The following is a 21,414-nucleotide window of genomic DNA, read 5'->3' on the forward strand; positions in this document are numbered from 1 at the left end:
ACAGTATTAACAGGCAGTGGGTTCTCTTAATGTCCAGATCCTGACCAGTATTAACAGGCAGTGGGTTCTCTTGATGTCCAGATCCTGACCAGTATTAACAGGCAGTGGGTTCTCTTGATGTCCAGATCCTGAACAGTATTAACAGGCAGTGGGTTCTCTTAATGTCCAGATCCTGACCAGTATTAACAGGCAGTGGGTTCTCTTAATGTCCTGATCCTGACTAGTATTAACAGGCAGTGGGTTCTCTTAATGTCCTGATCCTGACTAGTATTAACAGGCAGTGGGTTCTCTTAATGTCCTGATCCTGACTAGTATTAACAGGCAGTGGGTTCTCTTAATGTCCTGATCCTGAACAGTATTAACAGGCAGTGGGTTCTCTTAATGTCCTGATCCTGACTAGTATTAACAGGCAGTGGGTTCTCTTAATGTCCTGATCCTGAACAGTATTAACAGGCAGTGGGTTCTCTTAATGTCCAGATCCTGACCAGTATTAACAGGCAGTGGGTTCTCTTGATGTCCAGATGACCTAACAGGAGTGGGTTCCAGTCCAGATCCTGACCAGTATTAACAGGCAGTGGGTTCTCTTGATGTCCAGATCCTGACCAGTATTAACAGGCAGTGGGTTCTCTTAATGCCCTGATCCTGACCAGTATTAACAGGCAGTGGGTTCTCTTGATGTCCAGATCCTGACCAGTATTAACAGGCAGTGGGTTCTCTTGATGTCCAGATCCTGACCAGTATTAACAGGCAGTGGGTTCTCTTGATGTCCAGATCCTGACCAGTATTAACAGGCAGTGGGTTCTCTTGATGTCCAGATCCTGACCAGTATTAACAGGCAGTGGGTTCTCTTGATGTCCAGATCCTGACCAGTATTAACAGGCAGTGGGTTCTCTTGATGTCCAGATCCTGACCAGTATTAACAGGCAGTGGGTTCTCTTAATGTCCTGATCCTGACCAGTATTAACAGGCAGTGGGTTCTCTTAATGTCCTGATGTCCTGATCCTGACCAGTATTAACAGGCAGTGGGTTCTCTTAATGTCCTGATCCTGACCAGTATTAACAGGCAGTGGGTTCTCTTAATGTCCTGATGTCCAGATCCTGACCAGTATTAACAGGCAGTGGGTTCTCTTAATGTCCAGATCCTGACCAGTATTAACAGGCAGGGTTCTCTTAATGTCCTGATGTCCAGATCCTGACCAGTATTAACAGGCAGTGGGTTCTCTTAATGCCCTGATCCTGACCAGTATTAACAGGCAGTGGGTTCTCTTAATGTCCTGATCCTGACCAGTATTAACAGGCAGTGGGTTCTCTTAATGTCCTGATCCTGACCAGTATTAACAGGCAGTGGGTTCTCTTAATGTCCTGATGTCCAGATCCTGACCAGTATTAACAGGCAGTGGGTTCTCTTAATGTCCTGATCCTGACCAGTATTAACAGGCAGTGGGTTCTCTTAATGTCCTGATGTCCAGATCCTGACCAGTATTAACAGGCAGTGGGTTCTCTTAATGTCCAGATCCTGACCAGTATTAACAGGCAGTGGGTTCTCTTAATGTCCTGATCCTGACCAGTATTAACAGGCAGTGGGTTCTCTTAATGTCCTGATGTCCAGATCCTGACCAGTATTAACAGGCAGTGGGTTATCTTAATGTCCTGATCCTGACCAGTATTAACAGGCAGTGGGTTATCTTAATGCGCTGATCCTGACCAGTATTAACAGGCAGTGGGTTCTCTTAATGCCCTGATCCTGACCAGTATTAACAGGCAGTGGGTTCTCTTGATGTCCAGATCCTGACCAGTATTAACAGGCAGTGGGTTCTCTTGATGTCCAGATCCTGACCAGTATTAACAGGCAGTGGGTTCTCTTGATGTCCAGATCCTGACCAGTATTAACAGGCAGTGGGTTCTCTTGATGTCCAGATCCTGACCAGTATTAACAGGCAGTGAGAGTAGTACAGTAACCAGGGAAGATAAACTGGAACAATGGATACCTTCAGCTGGCCTCGCTCTCAGGTTGACCGCTAACGGAAAATAGGCAAATCAGTCTGCTGCCCTTCAACCTGCTGCCTCACTGCACTGAGTGTTCCACTGTTTAGGACGATCTTAACATTAGGTCTATGATTGGGTTAGGACTATCTTACCATTAGGTCTATGATTGGGTTAGGACTATCTTACCATTAGGTCTATGATTGGGTTAGGACTATCTTACCATTAGGTCTATGATTGGGTTAGGACTATCTTACCATTAGGTCTATGATTGGGTTAGGACTATCTTACCATTAGGTCTATGATTGGGTTAGGACTTTTTTAACACTAGGTCTATGATTGGGTTAGGACTATCTTAACACTAGGTCTATGATTGGGTTAGGACTATCTTACCATTAGGACTATGATTGGGTGAGGACGATCTTAACATTAGGTCTATGATTGGGTTAGGACTATCTTACCATTAGGTCTATGATTGGGTTAGGACTATCTTACCATTAGGTCTATGATTGGGTTAGGACTATCTTACCATTAGGTCTATGATTGGGTTAGGACTATTTTAACATTAGGTCTATGTTTGGGTTAGGACTATCTTAACACTAGGTCTATGATTGGGTTAGGACTACCTTACCATTAGGACTATGATTGGGTGAGGACGATCTTAACATTAGGTATATGATTGGGTTAGGACTATCTTACCATTAGGTCTATGATTGGGTTAGGACTATTTTAACATTAGGTCTATGATTGGGTTAGGACTATCTTACCATTAGGTCTATGATTGGGTTAGGACTATCTTAACATTAGGTCTATGATTGGGTTAGGACTATTTTATCATTAGGTCTATGATTGGGTGAGGACGATCTTAACATTAGGTCTATGATTGGGTTAAGGACTATCTTACCATTAGGTCTATGATTGGGTGAGGACGATCTTACCATTAGGACTATGATTGGGTTAGGACGATCTTACCATTAGGTCTAAGATTGGGTTAGGACTATCTTACCATTAGGTCTATGATTGGGTTAGGACTATCTTACCATTAGGTCTATGATTGGGTTAGGACTATCTTACCATTAGGTCTATGATTGGGTTAGGACTATCTTACCATTAGGTCTATGATTGGGTTAGGACTATCTTACCATTAGGTCTATGATTGGGTTAGGACTATCTTACCATTAGGTCTATGATTGGGTTAGGACTATCTTACCATTAGGTCTATGATTGGGTGAGGACTATCTTACCATTAGGTCTATGATTGGGTTAGGACTATCTTACCATTAGGTCTATGATTGGGTTAGGACTATTTTAACACTAGGTCTATGATTGGGTGAGGACGATCTTAACATTAGGACTATCTTATCATTAGGTCTATGATTGGGTTAGGACTATTTTAACACTAGGTCTATGATTGGGTGAGGACGATCTTAACATTAGGACTATCTTATCATTAGGTCTATGATTGGGTTAGGACTATCTTACCATTAGGTCTACGATTGGGTTAGGACTATCTTACCATTAGGTCTATGATTGGGTGAGGACTATCTTACCATTAGGTCTATGATTGGGTTAGGACTATCTTACCATTAGGTCTATGATTGGGTTAGGACTATTTTAACACTAGGTCTATGATTGGGTGAGGACGATCTTAACATTAGGACTATCTTATCATTAGGTCTATGATTGGGTTAGGACTATCTTACCATTAGGTCTACGATTGGGTTAGGACTATCTTATCATTAGGTCTACGATTGGGTGAGGACGATCTTAACATTAGGACTATCTTATCATTAGGTCTATGATTGGGTTAGGACTATCTTACCATTAGGTCTACGATTGGGTGAGGACGATCTTAACATTAGGACTATCTTATCATTAGGTCTATGATTGGGTTAGGACTATCTTACCATTAGGTCTACGATTGGGTTAGGACTATCTTATCATTAGGTCTACGATTGGGTTAGGACTATTTTATCATTAGGTCTATGATTGGGTGAGGACGATCTTAACATTAGGTCTATGATTGGGTGAGGACGATCTTAACATTAGGTCTATGATTGGGTGAGGACGATCTTATCATTAGGTCTATGATTGGGTGAGGACTATGATTGGGTTAGGACTATTTTAACACTAGGTCTATGCTTGGGTTAGGATTAGGTTAACATTAGGTCTATGCTTTCGTTAGGACTATTTTAACACTAGGTCTATTCTTGGGTTAGGATTAGGTTAACATTAGGTCTATGCTTTCGTTAGGATTAGGTTAACATTAGGTCTATGCTTGGGTTAGGGTTAGGTTAACATTAGGTCTACGATTGGGTTAGGACTATTTTAACACTAGGTCTATGCTTGGGTTAGGATTAGGTTAACATTAGGTCTATGCTTGGGTTAGGATTAGGTTAACATTAGGTCTATGCTTGGGTTAGGATTAGGTTAACATTAGGTCTATGATTGGGTTAGGATTAGGTTATCTCTGCTCATTGTTCTCATCTGTGCTGACTGCTGTCCTGCTTGGTGAGGTGTGGGTAGGACGGGGTCAGGATGGAGCCGCCGGTGGAGTCCCAGCAGGACCAGGGGACAGAGGGGATTCTGGGGACAGGGTGCAGGCACAGAGAGATGGCCCTGAAGTGGTTCATGGAGACTCAAGCTCCTCTCATCCTCCATGAGGGAAATTTCCCCTCCTGGTTCGAAGGATTCATCACCAGAAGGTAAGTACTTCTACATACAGGTCTATTGAGAGATGGATGGGCAAATCATGGCTGTTTTATGCAGTGCAGTGGAGTGTAGTGGAGTGCATGTCAGCACGACACTGTTTTTAGGGTGGTGACTCACAGTATGATTCCTTTTCCAGCAACTGGAAGGATTTATGATGTATATTTTAATTTGGAATAACGAACTTTGAACTCTATTAAATGAGCCAAGGTGCGGTTCATTTCCTTTCCAGTGTTAACTTGAATTATTGCTACCTTATGATTGTGATTTTATTTAGTCATTGTGTTTGTGAGATGTAGATATTGATAATACCCCCCTATAACATATCAATAATACCTCCCTCTAACATATCAATAACACCTCCCATATCAATAATACCTCCCATATCAATAATACCTCCCATATCAATAACACCTCCCATATCAATAACACCTCACATATCAATAATACCTCCCATATCAATAATACCTCCCAATAACATATCAATAATACCTCCCCATAACATATCAATAATACCTCCCATATCAATAATACCCACCTATAACATATCAATAATACCCCCCTATAACATATCAATAATACCCCCCTATAACATATCAATACTACCTCCCATATCAATAATACCCACCTATAACATATCAATAACACCTCCCTATAACATAACAATAATACCTCCCATATCAATAATACCCACCTATAACATATCAATAACACCTCCCTATAACATAACAATAATACCTCCCTATAACATAACAATAATACCTCCCATATCAATAATACTCCCCTATAACATATCAATAACACCCCCTATAACATATCAATAATACCCCCCTATAACATATCAATAATACCCCCTATAACATATCAATAATACCCCCCTATAACATATCAATAATACCTCCCTATAACATATCAATAATACCCCCTATAACATATCAATAATACCCCCCTATAACATATCAATAACACCCCTATAACATATCAATAACACCCCCCTATAACATATCAATAATACCCCCCTATAACATATCAATAATACCTCCCATATCAATAATACCCCCCTATAACATATCAATAATACCCCCCCTATAACATATAAATAATACCTCCCTATAACATATCAATAATACCCCCCTATAACATATCAATAACACCCCCCCTATAACATATCAATAACACCCCCCTATAACATATCAATAATACCCCCTATAACATATCAATAATACCTCCCTATAACATATCAATAATACCCCCTATAACATATCAATAATACCTCCCTATAACATATCAATAATACTCCCCTATAACATATCAATAATACCCCCATATAACATATCAATAATACCTCCCTATAACATATCAATAATACCTCCCTATAACATATCAATAATACCCCCCTATAACATATCAATAATACCTCCCTATAACATATCAATAATACCTCCCTATAACATATCAATAATACCCCCCTATAACATATCAATAATACCCCCCTATAACATATCAATAATACCTCCCTATAACATATCAATAATACCCCCTATAACATATCAATAATACCTCCCATATCAATAATACCCCCCTATAACATATCAATAATACCTCCCTATAACATATCAATAACACCTCCCTATAACATATCAATAACACCTCCCTATAACATATCAATAATACCCCCCCTATAACATATCAATAACAACTCCCTATAACATATCAATAATACCCCCCTATAACATATCAATAATACCCCCCTATAACATATCAATAATACCCCCCCTATAACATATCAATAATACCCCTATAACATATCAATAATACCCCCTATAACATATCAATAATACCCCCCTATAACATATCAATAATACCCCCTATAACATATCAATAACACCTCCCTATAACATATCAATAATACCTCCCTATAACATATCAATAATACCCCCCTATAACATAACAATAATACCTCCCATATCAATAATACCCCCCTATAACATATCAATAACACCCCCCCTATAACATATCAATAATACCCCCCTATAACATATCAATAACACCCCTATAACATATCAATAATACCCCTATAACATATCAATAATACCCCCTATAACATATCAATAATACCCCCCTATAACATATCAATAATACCCCCCTATAACATATCAATAATACCCCCTATAACATATCAATAACACCCCCTATAACATATCAATAACACCTCCCTATAACATATCAATAATACCCCCCTATAACATATCAATAATACCCCCTATAACATATCAATAATACCCCCCCTATAACATATCAATAATACCCCCCTATAACATATCAATAATACCCCCTATAACATATCAATAATACCTCCCTATAAGATATCAATAATACCTCCCTATAACATATCAATAATACCTCCCATATCAATAACACCTCCCTATAACATATCAATAATACCTCCCTATAACATATCAATAATACCCCCCTATAACATATCAATAATACCCCCTATAACATATCAATAACACCTCCCTATAACATATCAATAATACCCCCTATAACATATCAATAATACCCCCCTATAACATATCAATAATACCCCCTATAACATATCAATAATACCTCCATATCAATAATACCCCCTATAACATATCAATAATACCCCTATAACATATCAATAATACCCCTATAACATATCAATAATACCTCCCATATCAATAATACCCCTATAACATATCAATAATACCTCCTATAACATATCAATAATACCCCCATAACATATCAATAATCCCCCCTATAACATATCAATAACACCTCCCTATAACATATCAATAACACCCCCCCTATAACATATCAATAATACCTCCCATATCAATAATACCTCCCATATCAATAATACCCCCCTATAACATATCAATAACACCTCCCTATAACATATCAATAACACCCCCCCCTATAACATATCAATAATGCCCCCTATAACATATCAATAATACCCCCCCTATAACATATCAATAATACCTCCCTATAACATATCAATAATACCTCCCGTATCAATAATACCCCCCTATAACATATCAATAATACCCCCCTATAACATATCAATAATACCCCCCTATAACATATCAATAACACCTCCCTATAACATATCAATAATACCCCTATAACATATCAATAATACCCCCTCTAACATATCAATAACACCTCCTATAACATATCAATAATACCCCCCTCTAACATATCAATAATACCCCCCTATAACATATCAATAATACCCCCCTATAACATATCAATAACACCCCCCTATAACATATCAATAATACCTCCCTATAACATATCAATAATACCTCCCTATAACATATCAATAACACCTCCCTATAACATATCAATAATACCTCCTATATCAATAACACCTCACATATCAATAATACCCCCTATAACATATCAATAATACCCCCCTATAACATATCAATAATACCTCCCTATAACATATCAATAATACCCCCCTATAACATATCAATAATACCTCCCTATAACATATCAATAATACCCCCCTATAACATATCAATAATACCTCCCTATAACATATCAATAATACCCCCTATAACATATCAATAATACCTCCCTATAACATATCAATAATACCTCCCTATAACATATCAATAATACCCCCCTATAACATATCAATAATACCCCCCTATAACATATCAATAATACCTCCCTATAACATATCAATAATACCCCCTATAACATATCAATAATACCCCCCTATAACATATCAATAATACCCCCTATAACATATCAATAATACCCCCCCATAACATATCAATAACACCTCCCTATAACATATCAATAACACCTCCCTATAACATATCAATAACACCCCCCATATAACATATCAATAACACCCCCCCTATAACATATCAATAATACCCCCCTATAACATATCAATAATACCCCCTATAACATATCAATAATACCCCCCCTATAACATATCAATAATACCTCCCTATAACATATCAATAATACCTCCCATATCAATAATACCCCTATAACATATCAATAATACCCCTATAACATATCAATAATACCCCCTATAACATATCAATAACACCTCCCTATAACATATCAATAATGCCCCTATAACATATCAATAATATCCCCCTATAACATATCAATAATACCCCCTATAAACTATATCAATAATACCCCTATAACATATCAATAATACCCCTATAACATATCAATAATACCCCTATAACATATAAATAATACCCCTATAACATATCAATAATACCCCTATAACATATCAATAATACCCCTATAACATATCAATAATACCCCCTATAACATATCAATAATACCCCCTATAACATATCAATAATACCCCCTATAACATATCAATAATACCCCCTATAACATATCAATAATACCCCCTATAACATATCAATAATACCTCCTATAACATATCAATAATACCTCCCATATCAATAATACCCCTATAACATATCAATAATACCCCCCTATAACATATCAATAATACCCCCTATAACATATCAATAACACCTCCCTATAACATATCAATAATACCCCCTATAACATATCAATAATATCCCCCTATAACATATCAATAATACCCCCCTATAACATATCAATAATACCCCCCTATAACATATCAATAATACCCCCTATAACATATCAATAATACCTCCCATATCAATAATACCCCCCTATAACATATCAATACCACCTCCCTATAACATATCAATAACACCTCCCTATAACATATCAATAACACCTCCCTATAACATATCAATAATACCCCCTATAACATATCAATAATACCTCCCATATCAATAATACCCCCCTATAACATATCAATACCACCTCCCTATAACATATCAATAATACCCCCCTATAACATATCAATAATACCTCCCTATAACATATCAATAACACCTCCCTATAACATATCAATAATACCCCCCTATAACATATCAATAATACCCCCCTATAACATATCAATAATACCCCCTATAACATATCAATAATACCTCCCATATCAATAATACCCCCCTATAACATATCAATAATACCCCCCTATAACATATCAATAATACCCCCTATAACATATCAATAATACCCCCCTATAACATATCAATAATACCTCCCTATAACATATCAATAATACCTCCCATATCAATAATACCCCCCTATAACATATCAATAATACCCCCCTATAACATATCAATAATACCCCCCTATAACATATCAATAACACCTCCCTATAACATATCAATAATACCCCCTATAACATATCAATAATATCCCCCTATAACATATCAATAATACCCCCCTATAACATATCAATAATACCCCCCTATAACATATCAATAATACCCCCTATAACATATCAATAATACCTCCCATATCAATAATACCCCCCTATAACATATCAATACCACCTCCTATAACATATCAATAACACCTCCTATAACATATCAATAACACCTCCCTATAACATATCAATAATACCCCCTATAACATATCAATAATACCTCCCATATCAATAATACCCCCCTATAACATATCAATACCACCTCCCTATAACATATCAATAATACCCCCCTATAACATATCAATAATACCTCCCTATAACATATCAATAACACCTCCCTATAACATATCAATAATACCCCCCTATAACATAGCAATAATACCCCCTATAACATATCAATAATACCCCCTATAACATATCAATAATACCTCCCATATCAATAATACCCCCCTATAACATATCAATACCACCTCCCTATAACATATCAATAATACCCCCTATAACATATCAATAATAACCCCCCTATAACATATCAATAATACCCCTATAACATATCAATAATACCCCCCTATAACATATCAATAATGCCCCCTATAACATATCAATAATACCCCTATAACATATCAATAATACCTCCCATATCAATAATACCCCCCTATAACATATCAATAATACCCCCCTATAACATATCAATAATACCCCCCCTATAACATATCAATAATACCCCCTATAACATATCAATAATACCCCCTATAACATATCAATAATACCTCCCATATCAATAATACCTCCCTATAACATATCAATAATACCCCCCTATAACATATCAATAATACCTCCCTATAACATATCAATAATACCCCCCTATAACATATCAATAATACCTCCCTATAACATATCAATAATACCCCCTATAACATATCAATAATACCCCCTATAACATATCAATAATACCTCCCTATAACATATCAATAATACCCCCCTATAACATATCAATAATACCTCCCTATAACATATCAATAATACCTCCCTATAACATATCAATAATACCCCCCTATAACATATCAATAATACCCCCCTATAACATATCAATAATACCCCCCTATAACATATCAATAACACCCCCCATATAACATATCAATAACACCTCCCTATAACATATCAATAATACCCCCCTATAACATATCAATAACACCCCCCTATAACATATCAATAATACCTCCCATATCAATAATACCCCCTATAACATATCAATAATACCCCCCTATAACATATCAATAATACCTCCCATATCAATAATACCCCCCTATAACATATCAATAATACCTCCCATATCAATAATACCCCCTATAACATATCAATAACACCCCCCTATAACATATCAATAACACCCCCCTATAACATATCAATAATACCCCCCTATAACATATAAATAATACCTCCCTATAACATATCAATAATACCTCCCATATCAATAATACCCCCTATAACATATCAATAATACCCCCCATATAACATATCAATAATACCCCCCTATAACATATAAATAATACCTCCCTATAACATATCAATAATACCTCCCATATCAATAATACCCCCTATAACATATCAATAATACCCCCCTATAACATATCAATAATACCCCCCTATAACATACCAATAATACCTCCCATATCAATAATACCCCCTATAACATATCAATAATACCTCCCTATAACATATCAATAATACCCCCCTATAACATATCAATAATACTCCCCTATAACATATCAATGATACCTTTATGAGGGTAGAGGGATATTTTTTGCATTGGTTTATATTGCTTTTTAATACTTTTTAATGCTTCTGTAGAGATGCGGAAGAGATGCTGAGAGACAAAGAACTGGGCTGTTTCCTGGTCCGACTGAGTGACAAAGCCATGGGATACATCCTGTCATACAGGTTGTTGTTCTCCTATCGTAGATAACAGAGATAACAGGGTTCCCGAGTGGAACAGCGGTCTAAGGGACTGCACCTCAGTGCTAGTCACTACAGGCCCTGGTTTGATACCGGGCTGTATCATAACAGGCCGTGATCGGGAGTCCCATAGGGTGGCACACAATTGGCTCAGCGTCGTCAGGGTTAGGAAGGGTTTGGCCGTCATTGTAAATAAGAATTTGTTCTTTAAAAAACAGTGAAGATAACATAGATAACAGTGGAGATACCAGTGGAGATAAAAATGGAGATAACAGAGGTACGAGTGGAGATAAAATAGATAACAGTGGAGACAACATATATAACAGCGGAGATAACATAGATAACAGTCAAGATAACATAGACAGCTGTGGAGATAACATAGATAAGAGTGGAGATAACAGTGGCGATAACATAGATAACAATGGAGATAACAAAGATAACAGGAGATATAACAGCAGAGATAGCATAGATAATATTGGAGATAACAGTGGAGATAACATATAGTGGAGATAACATATATAACAGTAGAGATAACATATATACCAGTGGAGATAGCATAGATACCAGTGGAGATAACATAGATAACAGCGGAGATAACAGTGGAGATGGCATAGATAATATTGGAGATAACAGTGGAGATAACATATATAACAGTGGAGATAACATATATAACAGTAGAGATAACATATATACCAGTGGAGATAGCATAGATACCAGTGGAGATAACATAGATAACAGCGGAGATAACAGTGGAGATAGCATAGATAATAGTGGAGATAACAGTGGAGATAATACGTATAACAGTGCAGATAACATAGATAACAGAGGAGATAACATACTGTAGGTAACTGTGGAAATAGCACGCCCGTGGAGATAACACAGATAACAGTGGAGATAACATAGATAACAGAGGAGATAACATACTGTAGGTAACTGTGGAAATAGCACGCCCGTGGAGATAACACAGATAACAGTGGAGATAATACGTATAACAGTGGAGATAACAGTGGAGATAACATAGATAACAGCGGAGGTAGTAACAAGGGAGATAACAGTAGAGATAATACGTATAACAGTGGAGATAACAGTGGAGATAACATAGATAACAGCGGAGGTAGTAACAAGGGAGATAACAGTGGAGATAATACGTATAACAGTGGAGATAACAGTGGAGATAACATAGATAACAGCGGAGGTAGTAACAAGGGAGATAACAGTGGAGATAATACGTATAACAGTGGAGATAACAGTGGAGATAACATAGATAACAGCGGAGGTAGTAACAAGGGAGATAACAGTGGAGATAATACGTATAACAGTGGAGATAACAGTGGAGATAACATAGATAACAGCGGAGGTAGTAACAAGGGAGATAACAGTGGACCACAGTATAACACAACATCATACCCCGGACTTACCAGTGTTATTATTGTCTCCCAGAGGCCGTGATCGATGCAGACACTTTGTGATCAACCAGAGTAAGTCAGGCCAGTTCATAGTGTCTGGAGACACAGAGGAGCATGAGACCCTGGGAGAACTGATAGAACACTACAAGACCAGCCCCATAGAGCCCTTCAGAGAGTACCTGACCTGTTCCTGTCTAGAGGTGAGGAGAGACTGTCTCTAGCCTGGCCCAGACCAGTTGTTTAACCCTTCAGAGAGTACCTGACCTGTTCCTGTCTAGAGGTGAGGAGAGACTGTCTCTAGCCTGGCCCAGACCAGTTGTTTAACCCTTCAGAGAGTACCTGACCTGCTCCTGTCTAGAGGTGAGGAGAGACTGTCTCTAGCCTGGCCCAGACCAGTTGTTTAACCCTTCAGAGAGTACCTGACCTGTTCCTGTCTAGAGGTGAGGAGAGATGTTGTCTCTAGCCTGGCCCAGACCAGTTGTTTAACCCTTTAGAGAGTACCTGACCTGTTCATGTCTAGAGGTGAGGAGAGATTTTGTCTCTAGCCTGGCCCAGACCAGTTGTTTAACCCTTTAGAGAGTACCTGACCTGTTCCTGTCTAGAGGTGAGGAGAGATGGTGTCTCTAGCCTGGCCCAGACCAGTTGTTTAACCCTTTTGAGAGTACCTGACCTGTTCCTGTCTAGAGGTGAGGAGAGACTGTCTCTAGCCTGGCCCAGACTAGTTGTTTAACCCTTTAGAGAGTACCTGACCTGTTCCTGTCTAGAGGTGAGGAGAGATGTTGTCTTTAGCCTGGCCCAGACCAGTTGTTTAACCCTTTAGAGAGTACCTGATCTGCTCCTGTCTAGAGGTGAGGAGAGACTGTCTCTAGCCTGGCACAGACCAGTTGTTTAACCCTTTAGAGAGTACCTGATCTGCTCCTGTCTAGAGGTGAGGAGAGACTGTCTCTAGCCTGGCCCAGACCAGTTGTTTAATTTGATTTGATTTGTTTAACACTTTAGAGAGTACCTGATCTGCTCCTGTCTAGAGGTGAGGAGAGACTGTCTCTAGCCTGGCCCAGACCAGTTGTTTAATTTGATTTGATTTGTTTAACACTTTAGAGAGTACCTGATCTGCTCCTGTCTAGAGGTGAGGAGAGACTGTCTCTAGCCTGGTCTATTTGTGCTGTCTTGCCAACTTCACAGATCTGAGACCGAGCTACACGATCTTTATGTTATCATTTGAATTCAAGAAGGTATTCAAGAAGACATTTTGTAAGATAGTGTGTGTCTAACTGGTTCAAGTAGGCCTCTTGTCAGTTATAATGGTAGTGTTCACAGAATACAGTATATCAGTAAATACATCTGGTCAGTTATAATGGTGGTGTGCACTGTACCTGTTAGTAAAATTGATGATGTCGTGCTATTTCAGTCTTCCAGAGTAGAAGTCTATGATGTCATCAAAGTCAACCTCAGAGAGAAGCCGGGGGTCAGTGTGAGAGCTGTGAGGAGCCTGTGGGACGCACAGAGTGACCAACAGGGTGACTGGCGCAGGGTTAGTCCTAGCGACCACGCCGAGGAGCACCCTCCTCCTCCCACACTGCCTCCCAAAAGCAGCAGGAAACCAGAGGTCAGTGTACAAATAATATGTTTATTCGGGGTACGATTGTAAGGCAACCCGCTGCAATAGGATTGTGAGTTTGCTCATCAAAATGTTCACACATAAACTACAGTCCTATTGCATTTGGTTTCTTGTAGCGTACAACACTACAGCTTTATAGGGGGGTTGGTGGAACAATCAACTAACAGATGTCAAGTCAAAGGGCCTCTTTGTAAAACTCAGGCCTACCATTTGTTTTGATTACTTGCTGGCGATTGCAAAAAAAAGATTCAAAGTTGATCAGAGAGTGTAACCAAATTACTTCCTCATGTCTCTCTAACCAGGAAGAACCCTCTGTGCCAACTGTACCTAGAGTACCACCTGTACCTAGAGTCCCACCTGTGCCTAGAAGGGCCGGTCCTTTGAAGAGCAGTTCCCTGGATTACCACCAGGGTAGTGCTCAGAGAAGGGCGTTGTATGCCCAGCTGGAGAAGCACAAGGCCATGAATCCCCAACCCAGGAGCCTGGAAGGTCTACCCAGAGCTCCAGAAGGAAGGGCTGAAGGCCTGGGTCCTGTAGCCCAACATCAAACCCCTCCTCAGAGGGGGGGCATCCCCAGTGGTAAAACTGGAGCCCCAGGCCCTGCCTCAGCCCCTGGACCAGACCCAGGCACAGTCTACTCAGAGCTACTCAGCCTGCTGGACTGCAAGAGTAAGTCTCTGCCTCTCCTGGACCTGGATCCTGACTCAGAGGAGGGGGCCAATAACTCCTACAGGCTGAGCGCACCTTCTTTTACTCCCCCAAGACTCTCTCCCAACCCCACTAAACGGACCACTAGCCCCTCCCTTCTGGACCAGAGCTACCACAAGGATACCTCCAAGAGACCTCCAATAATCAGCCACAGTCTGGAACATCTATGTAACAGCCCCATACCTGCCCTCGTGTATCAACTGGCAGGTAGACCCAGGGACCAGGAAGGACCCATGACATCATTCATGACATCATCCATGACATCATCACCACAGGAAGAGGAAGACATAGCTAACAGTCTGTACGCTGAGGTCCCTTGTGAGCCGGTCCTCCGTCTCCTACTGGACGACACCTATGAACACATACCAGAGTTAGGACTGAAAGGACCGGCCAGACCTTATGAACACATACCAGAGTTAGGAATGAAAGGACCGGCCAGACATTATGAACACATACCAGAGTTAGGACTGAAAGGACCGGCCAGACCTTATGAACACATACCAGAGTTAGGACTGGAAGGACCGGCCAGACCTTATGAACACATACCAGAGTTAGGACTGGAAGGACCGGCCAGACCTTATGAACACATACCAGAGTTAGGACTGAAAGGACCGGCCAGACCTTATGAACACATACCAGAGTTAGGACTGAAAGGATCGGCCAGACCTTATGAACACATACCAGAGTTAGGACTGAAAGGATCGGCCAGACCTTATGAACACATACCAGAGTTAGGACTGAAAGGATCGGCCAGACCTTATGAACACATACCAGAGTTAGGACTGAAAGGATCGGCCAGACCTTCTGCTAACAACCATACCTATGAATCAGTGGAGGAGCTCAAGTCCAAACACACCACCTCTTCTTGGGGTATAAAGGTGAGTACTGCATTCAGACATGTCCATGGTAATGGTAGTATAGTAGTGACAGTCATACACTGCTAGATCTGATTCGAATGTAATGTCTGATGTTCCATCTGTTTAATGACCGACTGTTCCTCCAGCTGTATAATGACTGACTGTTCCTCCAGCTGTATAATGAACGACTGTTCCTCCAGCTGTATAATGACTGACTGTTAATCAGCTGTTTAATGACTGACTGTTAATCAGCTGTATAATGACTGACTGTTCCTCCAGCTGTATAATGAACGACTGTTCCTCCAGCTGTATAATGAACAACTGTTCCTCAGCTGTATAATGAATGACTGTTCCTCAGCTGTATAATGAATTGACTGTTCCTCAGCTGTATAATGACTGACTGTTCCTCAGCTGTATAATGAATTGACTGTTCCTCAGCTGTATAATGACTGACTGTTCCTCAGCTGTATAATGACTGACTGTTCCTCAGCTGTATAATGAATTGACTGTTCCTCCAGCTGTATAATGACTGACTGTTCCTCAGCTGTATAATGAATTGACTGTTCCTCAGCTGTATAATGAATTGACTGTTCCTCCAGCTGTATAATGAATTGACTGTTCCTCAGCTGTATAATGACTGACTGTTCCTCCAGCTGTATCATGACTGACTGTTCCTCCAGCTGTATAATGACTGACTGTTCCTCCAGCTGTATAATGAATTGACTGTTCCTCAGCTGTATAATGAATTGACTGTTCCTCCAGCTGTATAATGACTGACTGTTCCTCCAGCTGTTTAATGACCGACTGTTCCTCCAGCTGTATAAAAAAATGGACTGTTCCTCGGCTGTAAAATGACTGACTGTTAATCAGCTGTATAATGAACAACTGTTCCTCCAGCTGTATAATGACTGACTGTTCCTCAGCTGTATAATGAATTGACTGTTCCTCCAGCTGTATAATGAATTGACTGTTCCTCAGCTGTATAATGACTGACTGTTCCTCAGCTGTATAATGACTGACTGTTCCTCAGCTGTATAATGAATTGACTGTTCCTCAGCTGTATAATGACTGACTGTTCCTCCAGCTGTATAATGACTGACTGTTCCTCCAGCTGTATAATGACTGACTGTTCCTCAGCTGTATAATGACTGACTGTTCCTCCAGCTGTATAATGACTGACTGTTCCTCAGCTGTATAATGACTGAAAGTTCCTCAGCTGTATAATGACTGACTGTTCCTCAGCTGTATAATGAATTGACTGTTCCTCAGCTGTATAATGAATTGACTGTTCCTCAGCTGTATAATGAATTGACTGTTCCTCCAGCTGTATAATGACTGACTGTTCCTCAGCTGTATAATGACTGACTGTTCCTCAGCTGTATAATGAATTGACTGTTCCTCAGCTGTATAATGACTGACTGTTCCTCCAGCTGTATAATGACTGTTCCTCAGCTGTATAATTAATTGACTGTTCCTCAGCTGTATAATGACTGACTGTTCCTCAGCTGTATAATGACTGACTGTTCCTCAGCTGTATAATGACCGACTGTTCCTCAGCTGTATAATGACTGACTGTTCCTCAGCTGTATAATGACTGACTGTTCCTCAGCTGTATAATGACCGACTGTTCCTCAGCTGTATAATGACTGACTGTTCCTCAGCTGTATAATGACTTACTGTTTTGTTTTCTGCATAATCAGAAATGGAGATGGCTGTTCCCTGAGAGACAGAAGAAATAATGGAGAAGCAACCCATCAACCCAACACTACTGGACACCACAGTGTACTATCCCATCAACCCAACACCACAGTGTACTATCCCATCAACCCAATACTACTGGACAGTGTACTATCCCACCAACCCAACACCACAGTGTACTATCCCATCAACCCAACACCACAGTGTACTATCCCATCAACCCAACACCACAGTGTACTATCCCATCAACCCAACACCACAGTGTACTATCCCATCAACCCAACACCACAGTGTACTATCCCATCAACCCAACACCACAGTGTACTATCCCATCAACCCAACACTACTGGACACCACAGTGTACTATCCCATCAACCCAATACTACTGGACACCACAGTGTACTATCCCATCAACCCAACACCACAGTGTACTATCCCATCAACCCAACACCACAGTGTACTATCCCATCAACCCAACACCACAGTGTACTATCCCATCAACCCAACACCACAGTGTACTATCCCATCAACCCAACACCACAGTGTACTATCCCATCAACCCAACACCACAGTGTACTATCCCATCAACCCAACACTACTGGACACCACATTGTACTATCCCATCAACCCAACACCACAGTGTACTATCCCATCAACCCAATACTACTGGACACCACAGTGTACTATCCCATCAACCCAACACCACAGTGTACTATCCCATCAACCCAACACCACAGTGTACTATCCCATCAACCCAATACTACTGGACACCACAGTGTACTATCCCATCAACCCAACACTACTGGACACCACAGTGTACTATCCCATCAACCCAACACCACAGTGTACTATCCCATCAACCCAATACTACTGGACAGTGTACTATCCCATCAACCCAATACTACTGGACACCACAGTGTACTATCCCATCAACCCAATACTACTGGACACCACAGTGTACTATCCCATCAACCCAACACCACAGTGTACTATCCCATCAACCCAACACTACTGGACACCACAGTGTACTATCCCATCAACCCAATACTACTGGACACCACAGTGTACTATCCCATCAACCCAACACCACAGTGTACTATCCCATCAACCCAACACCACAGTGTACTATCCCATCAACCCAACACCACAGTGTACTATCCCATCAACCCAATACTACTGGACATCACAGTGTACTATCCCATCAACCCAACACCACAGTGTACTATCCCATCAACCCAACACCACAGTGTACTATCCCATCAACCCAACACCACAGTGTCATATCCCATCAACCCAATACTACTGGACAGTGTCATATCCCATCAACCCAATACTACTGGACAGTGTACTATCCCATCAACCCAACACCACAGTGTACTATCCCATCAACCCAATACTACTGGACACCACAGTGTACTATCCCATCAACCCAACACCACAGTGTACTATCCCATCAACCCAACACCACAGTGTACTATCCCATCAACCCAACACCACAGTGTACTATCCCATCAACCCAACACCACAGTGCACTATCCCATCAACCCAATACTACTGGACACCACAGTGTACTATCCCATCAACCAAATACTACTGGACACCACAGTGTACTATCCCATCAACCCAATACTACTGGACACCACAGTGTACTATCCCATCAACCCAACACCACAGTGTACTATCCCATCAACCCAACACCACAGTGTACTATCCCATCAACCCAATACTACTGGACACCACAGTGTACTATCCCATCAACCCAACACCACAGTGTACTATCCCATCAACCCAACACCACAGTGTACTATCCCATCAACCCAATACTACTGGACACCACAGTGTACTATCCCATCAACCCAACACCACAGTGTACTATCCCATCAACCCAACACCACAGTGTACTATCCCATCAACCCAACACCACAGTGTACTATCCCATCAACCCAACACCACAGTGTACTATCCCATCAACAACACCACAGTGTACTATCCCATCAACCCAACACCACAGTGTACTATCCCATCAACCCAACACCACAGTGTACTATCCCATCAACCCAATACTACTGGACAGTGTACTATCCCATCAACCCAACACTACTGGACAGTGTACTATCCCATCAACCCAACACCACAGTGTACTATCCCATCAACACCACAGTGTACTATCCCATGTGACACCACAGTGTACTATCCCATCAACCCAACACTACTGGACAGTGTACTATCCCATCAACCCAATACTACTGGACACCACAGTGTACTATCCCACAACAGTGTACTATCACACAGTGTACTATCCCATCAACCCAACACCACAGTGTACTATCCCATCAACCCAACACCACAGTGTACTATCCCATCAACCACAGTGTACTATCCCATCAACCCAACACCACAGTGTACTATCCCATCAACCCAACATCACAGTGTACTATCCCATCAACCCAACACCACAGTGTACTATCCCATCAACCCAACACCACAGTGTACTATCCCATCAACCCAACATCACAGTGTACTATCCCATCAACACCACAGTGTACTATCCCATCAACCCAACATCACAGTGTACTATCCCTCAACCCAACACCACAGTGTACTATCCCATCAACCCAACACCACAGTGTACTATCCCATCAACTCAACACCACAGTGTACTATCCCATCAACCCAACATCACAGTGTACTATCCCATCAACCCAACACCACAGTGTACTATCCCATCAACCCAACACCACAGTGTACTATCCCATCAACCCAACACCACAGTGTACTATCCCATCAACCCAACACCACAGTGTACTATCCCATCAACCCAACACCACAGTGTACTATCCCATCAACCCAACACCACAGTGTACTATCCCATCAACCCAACACCACAGTGTACTATCCCATCAACCCAACACCACAGTGTACTATCCCATCAACCCAACACCACAGTGTACTATCCCATCAACCCAACACCACAGTGTACTATCCCATCAACCCAACACCACAGTGTACTATCCCATCAACCCAACACCACAGTGTACTATCCCATCAACCCAACATCACAGTGTACTATCCCATCAACCCAATACTACTGGACAGTGTACTATCCCCTCAACCCAACACCACAGTGTACTATCCCATCAACCCAACACTACA

At 40.6% G+C, this 21,414-nt stretch overlaps 1 protein-coding gene across 3 annotated transcripts; it reads left to right on the forward strand.

Annotated features, from left to right (window-relative positions):
• The first annotated feature begins 552 nt into the window (after nucleotides 1–552).
• On the forward strand, nucleotides 553–18,412 carry LOC118377235 (titin). Of its 3 annotated transcripts, none has more exons than XM_052512425.1 (7): nucleotides 553–3,437; nucleotides 3,574–4,688; nucleotides 11,870–11,959; nucleotides 13,415–13,580; nucleotides 14,789–14,986; nucleotides 15,301–16,584; nucleotides 18,264–18,412. In XM_052512425.1, exons 2-7 carry the CDS (start codon nucleotides 4,522–4,524, stop codon nucleotides 18,300–18,302), a joined length of 1,944 nt encoding a protein of 647 aa, XP_052368385.1. In that variant the 5' UTR covers nucleotides 553–3,437; nucleotides 3,574–4,521; the 3' UTR covers nucleotides 18,303–18,412. The 3 variants fall into 3 exon arrangements, with proteins under 3 accessions (XP_052368385.1, XP_052368384.1, XP_052368386.1); XM_052512424.1 differs by having other exon boundaries at nucleotides 553–2,280; nucleotides 2,417–4,688; XM_052512426.1 differs by having other exon boundaries at nucleotides 553–2,280; nucleotides 2,996–4,688.
• The last annotated feature ends 3,002 nt before the right edge of the window (nucleotides 18,413–21,414 follow it).

This window comes from Oncorhynchus keta, unplaced genomic scaffold (genome assembly GCF_023373465.1).
Source record: "Oncorhynchus keta strain PuntledgeMale-10-30-2019 unplaced genomic scaffold, Oket_V2 Un_contig_833_pilon_pilon, whole genome shotgun sequence".
In the NCBI taxonomy this organism is placed as follows: Eukaryota; Metazoa; Chordata; class Actinopteri; order Salmoniformes; family Salmonidae; genus Oncorhynchus; species Oncorhynchus keta.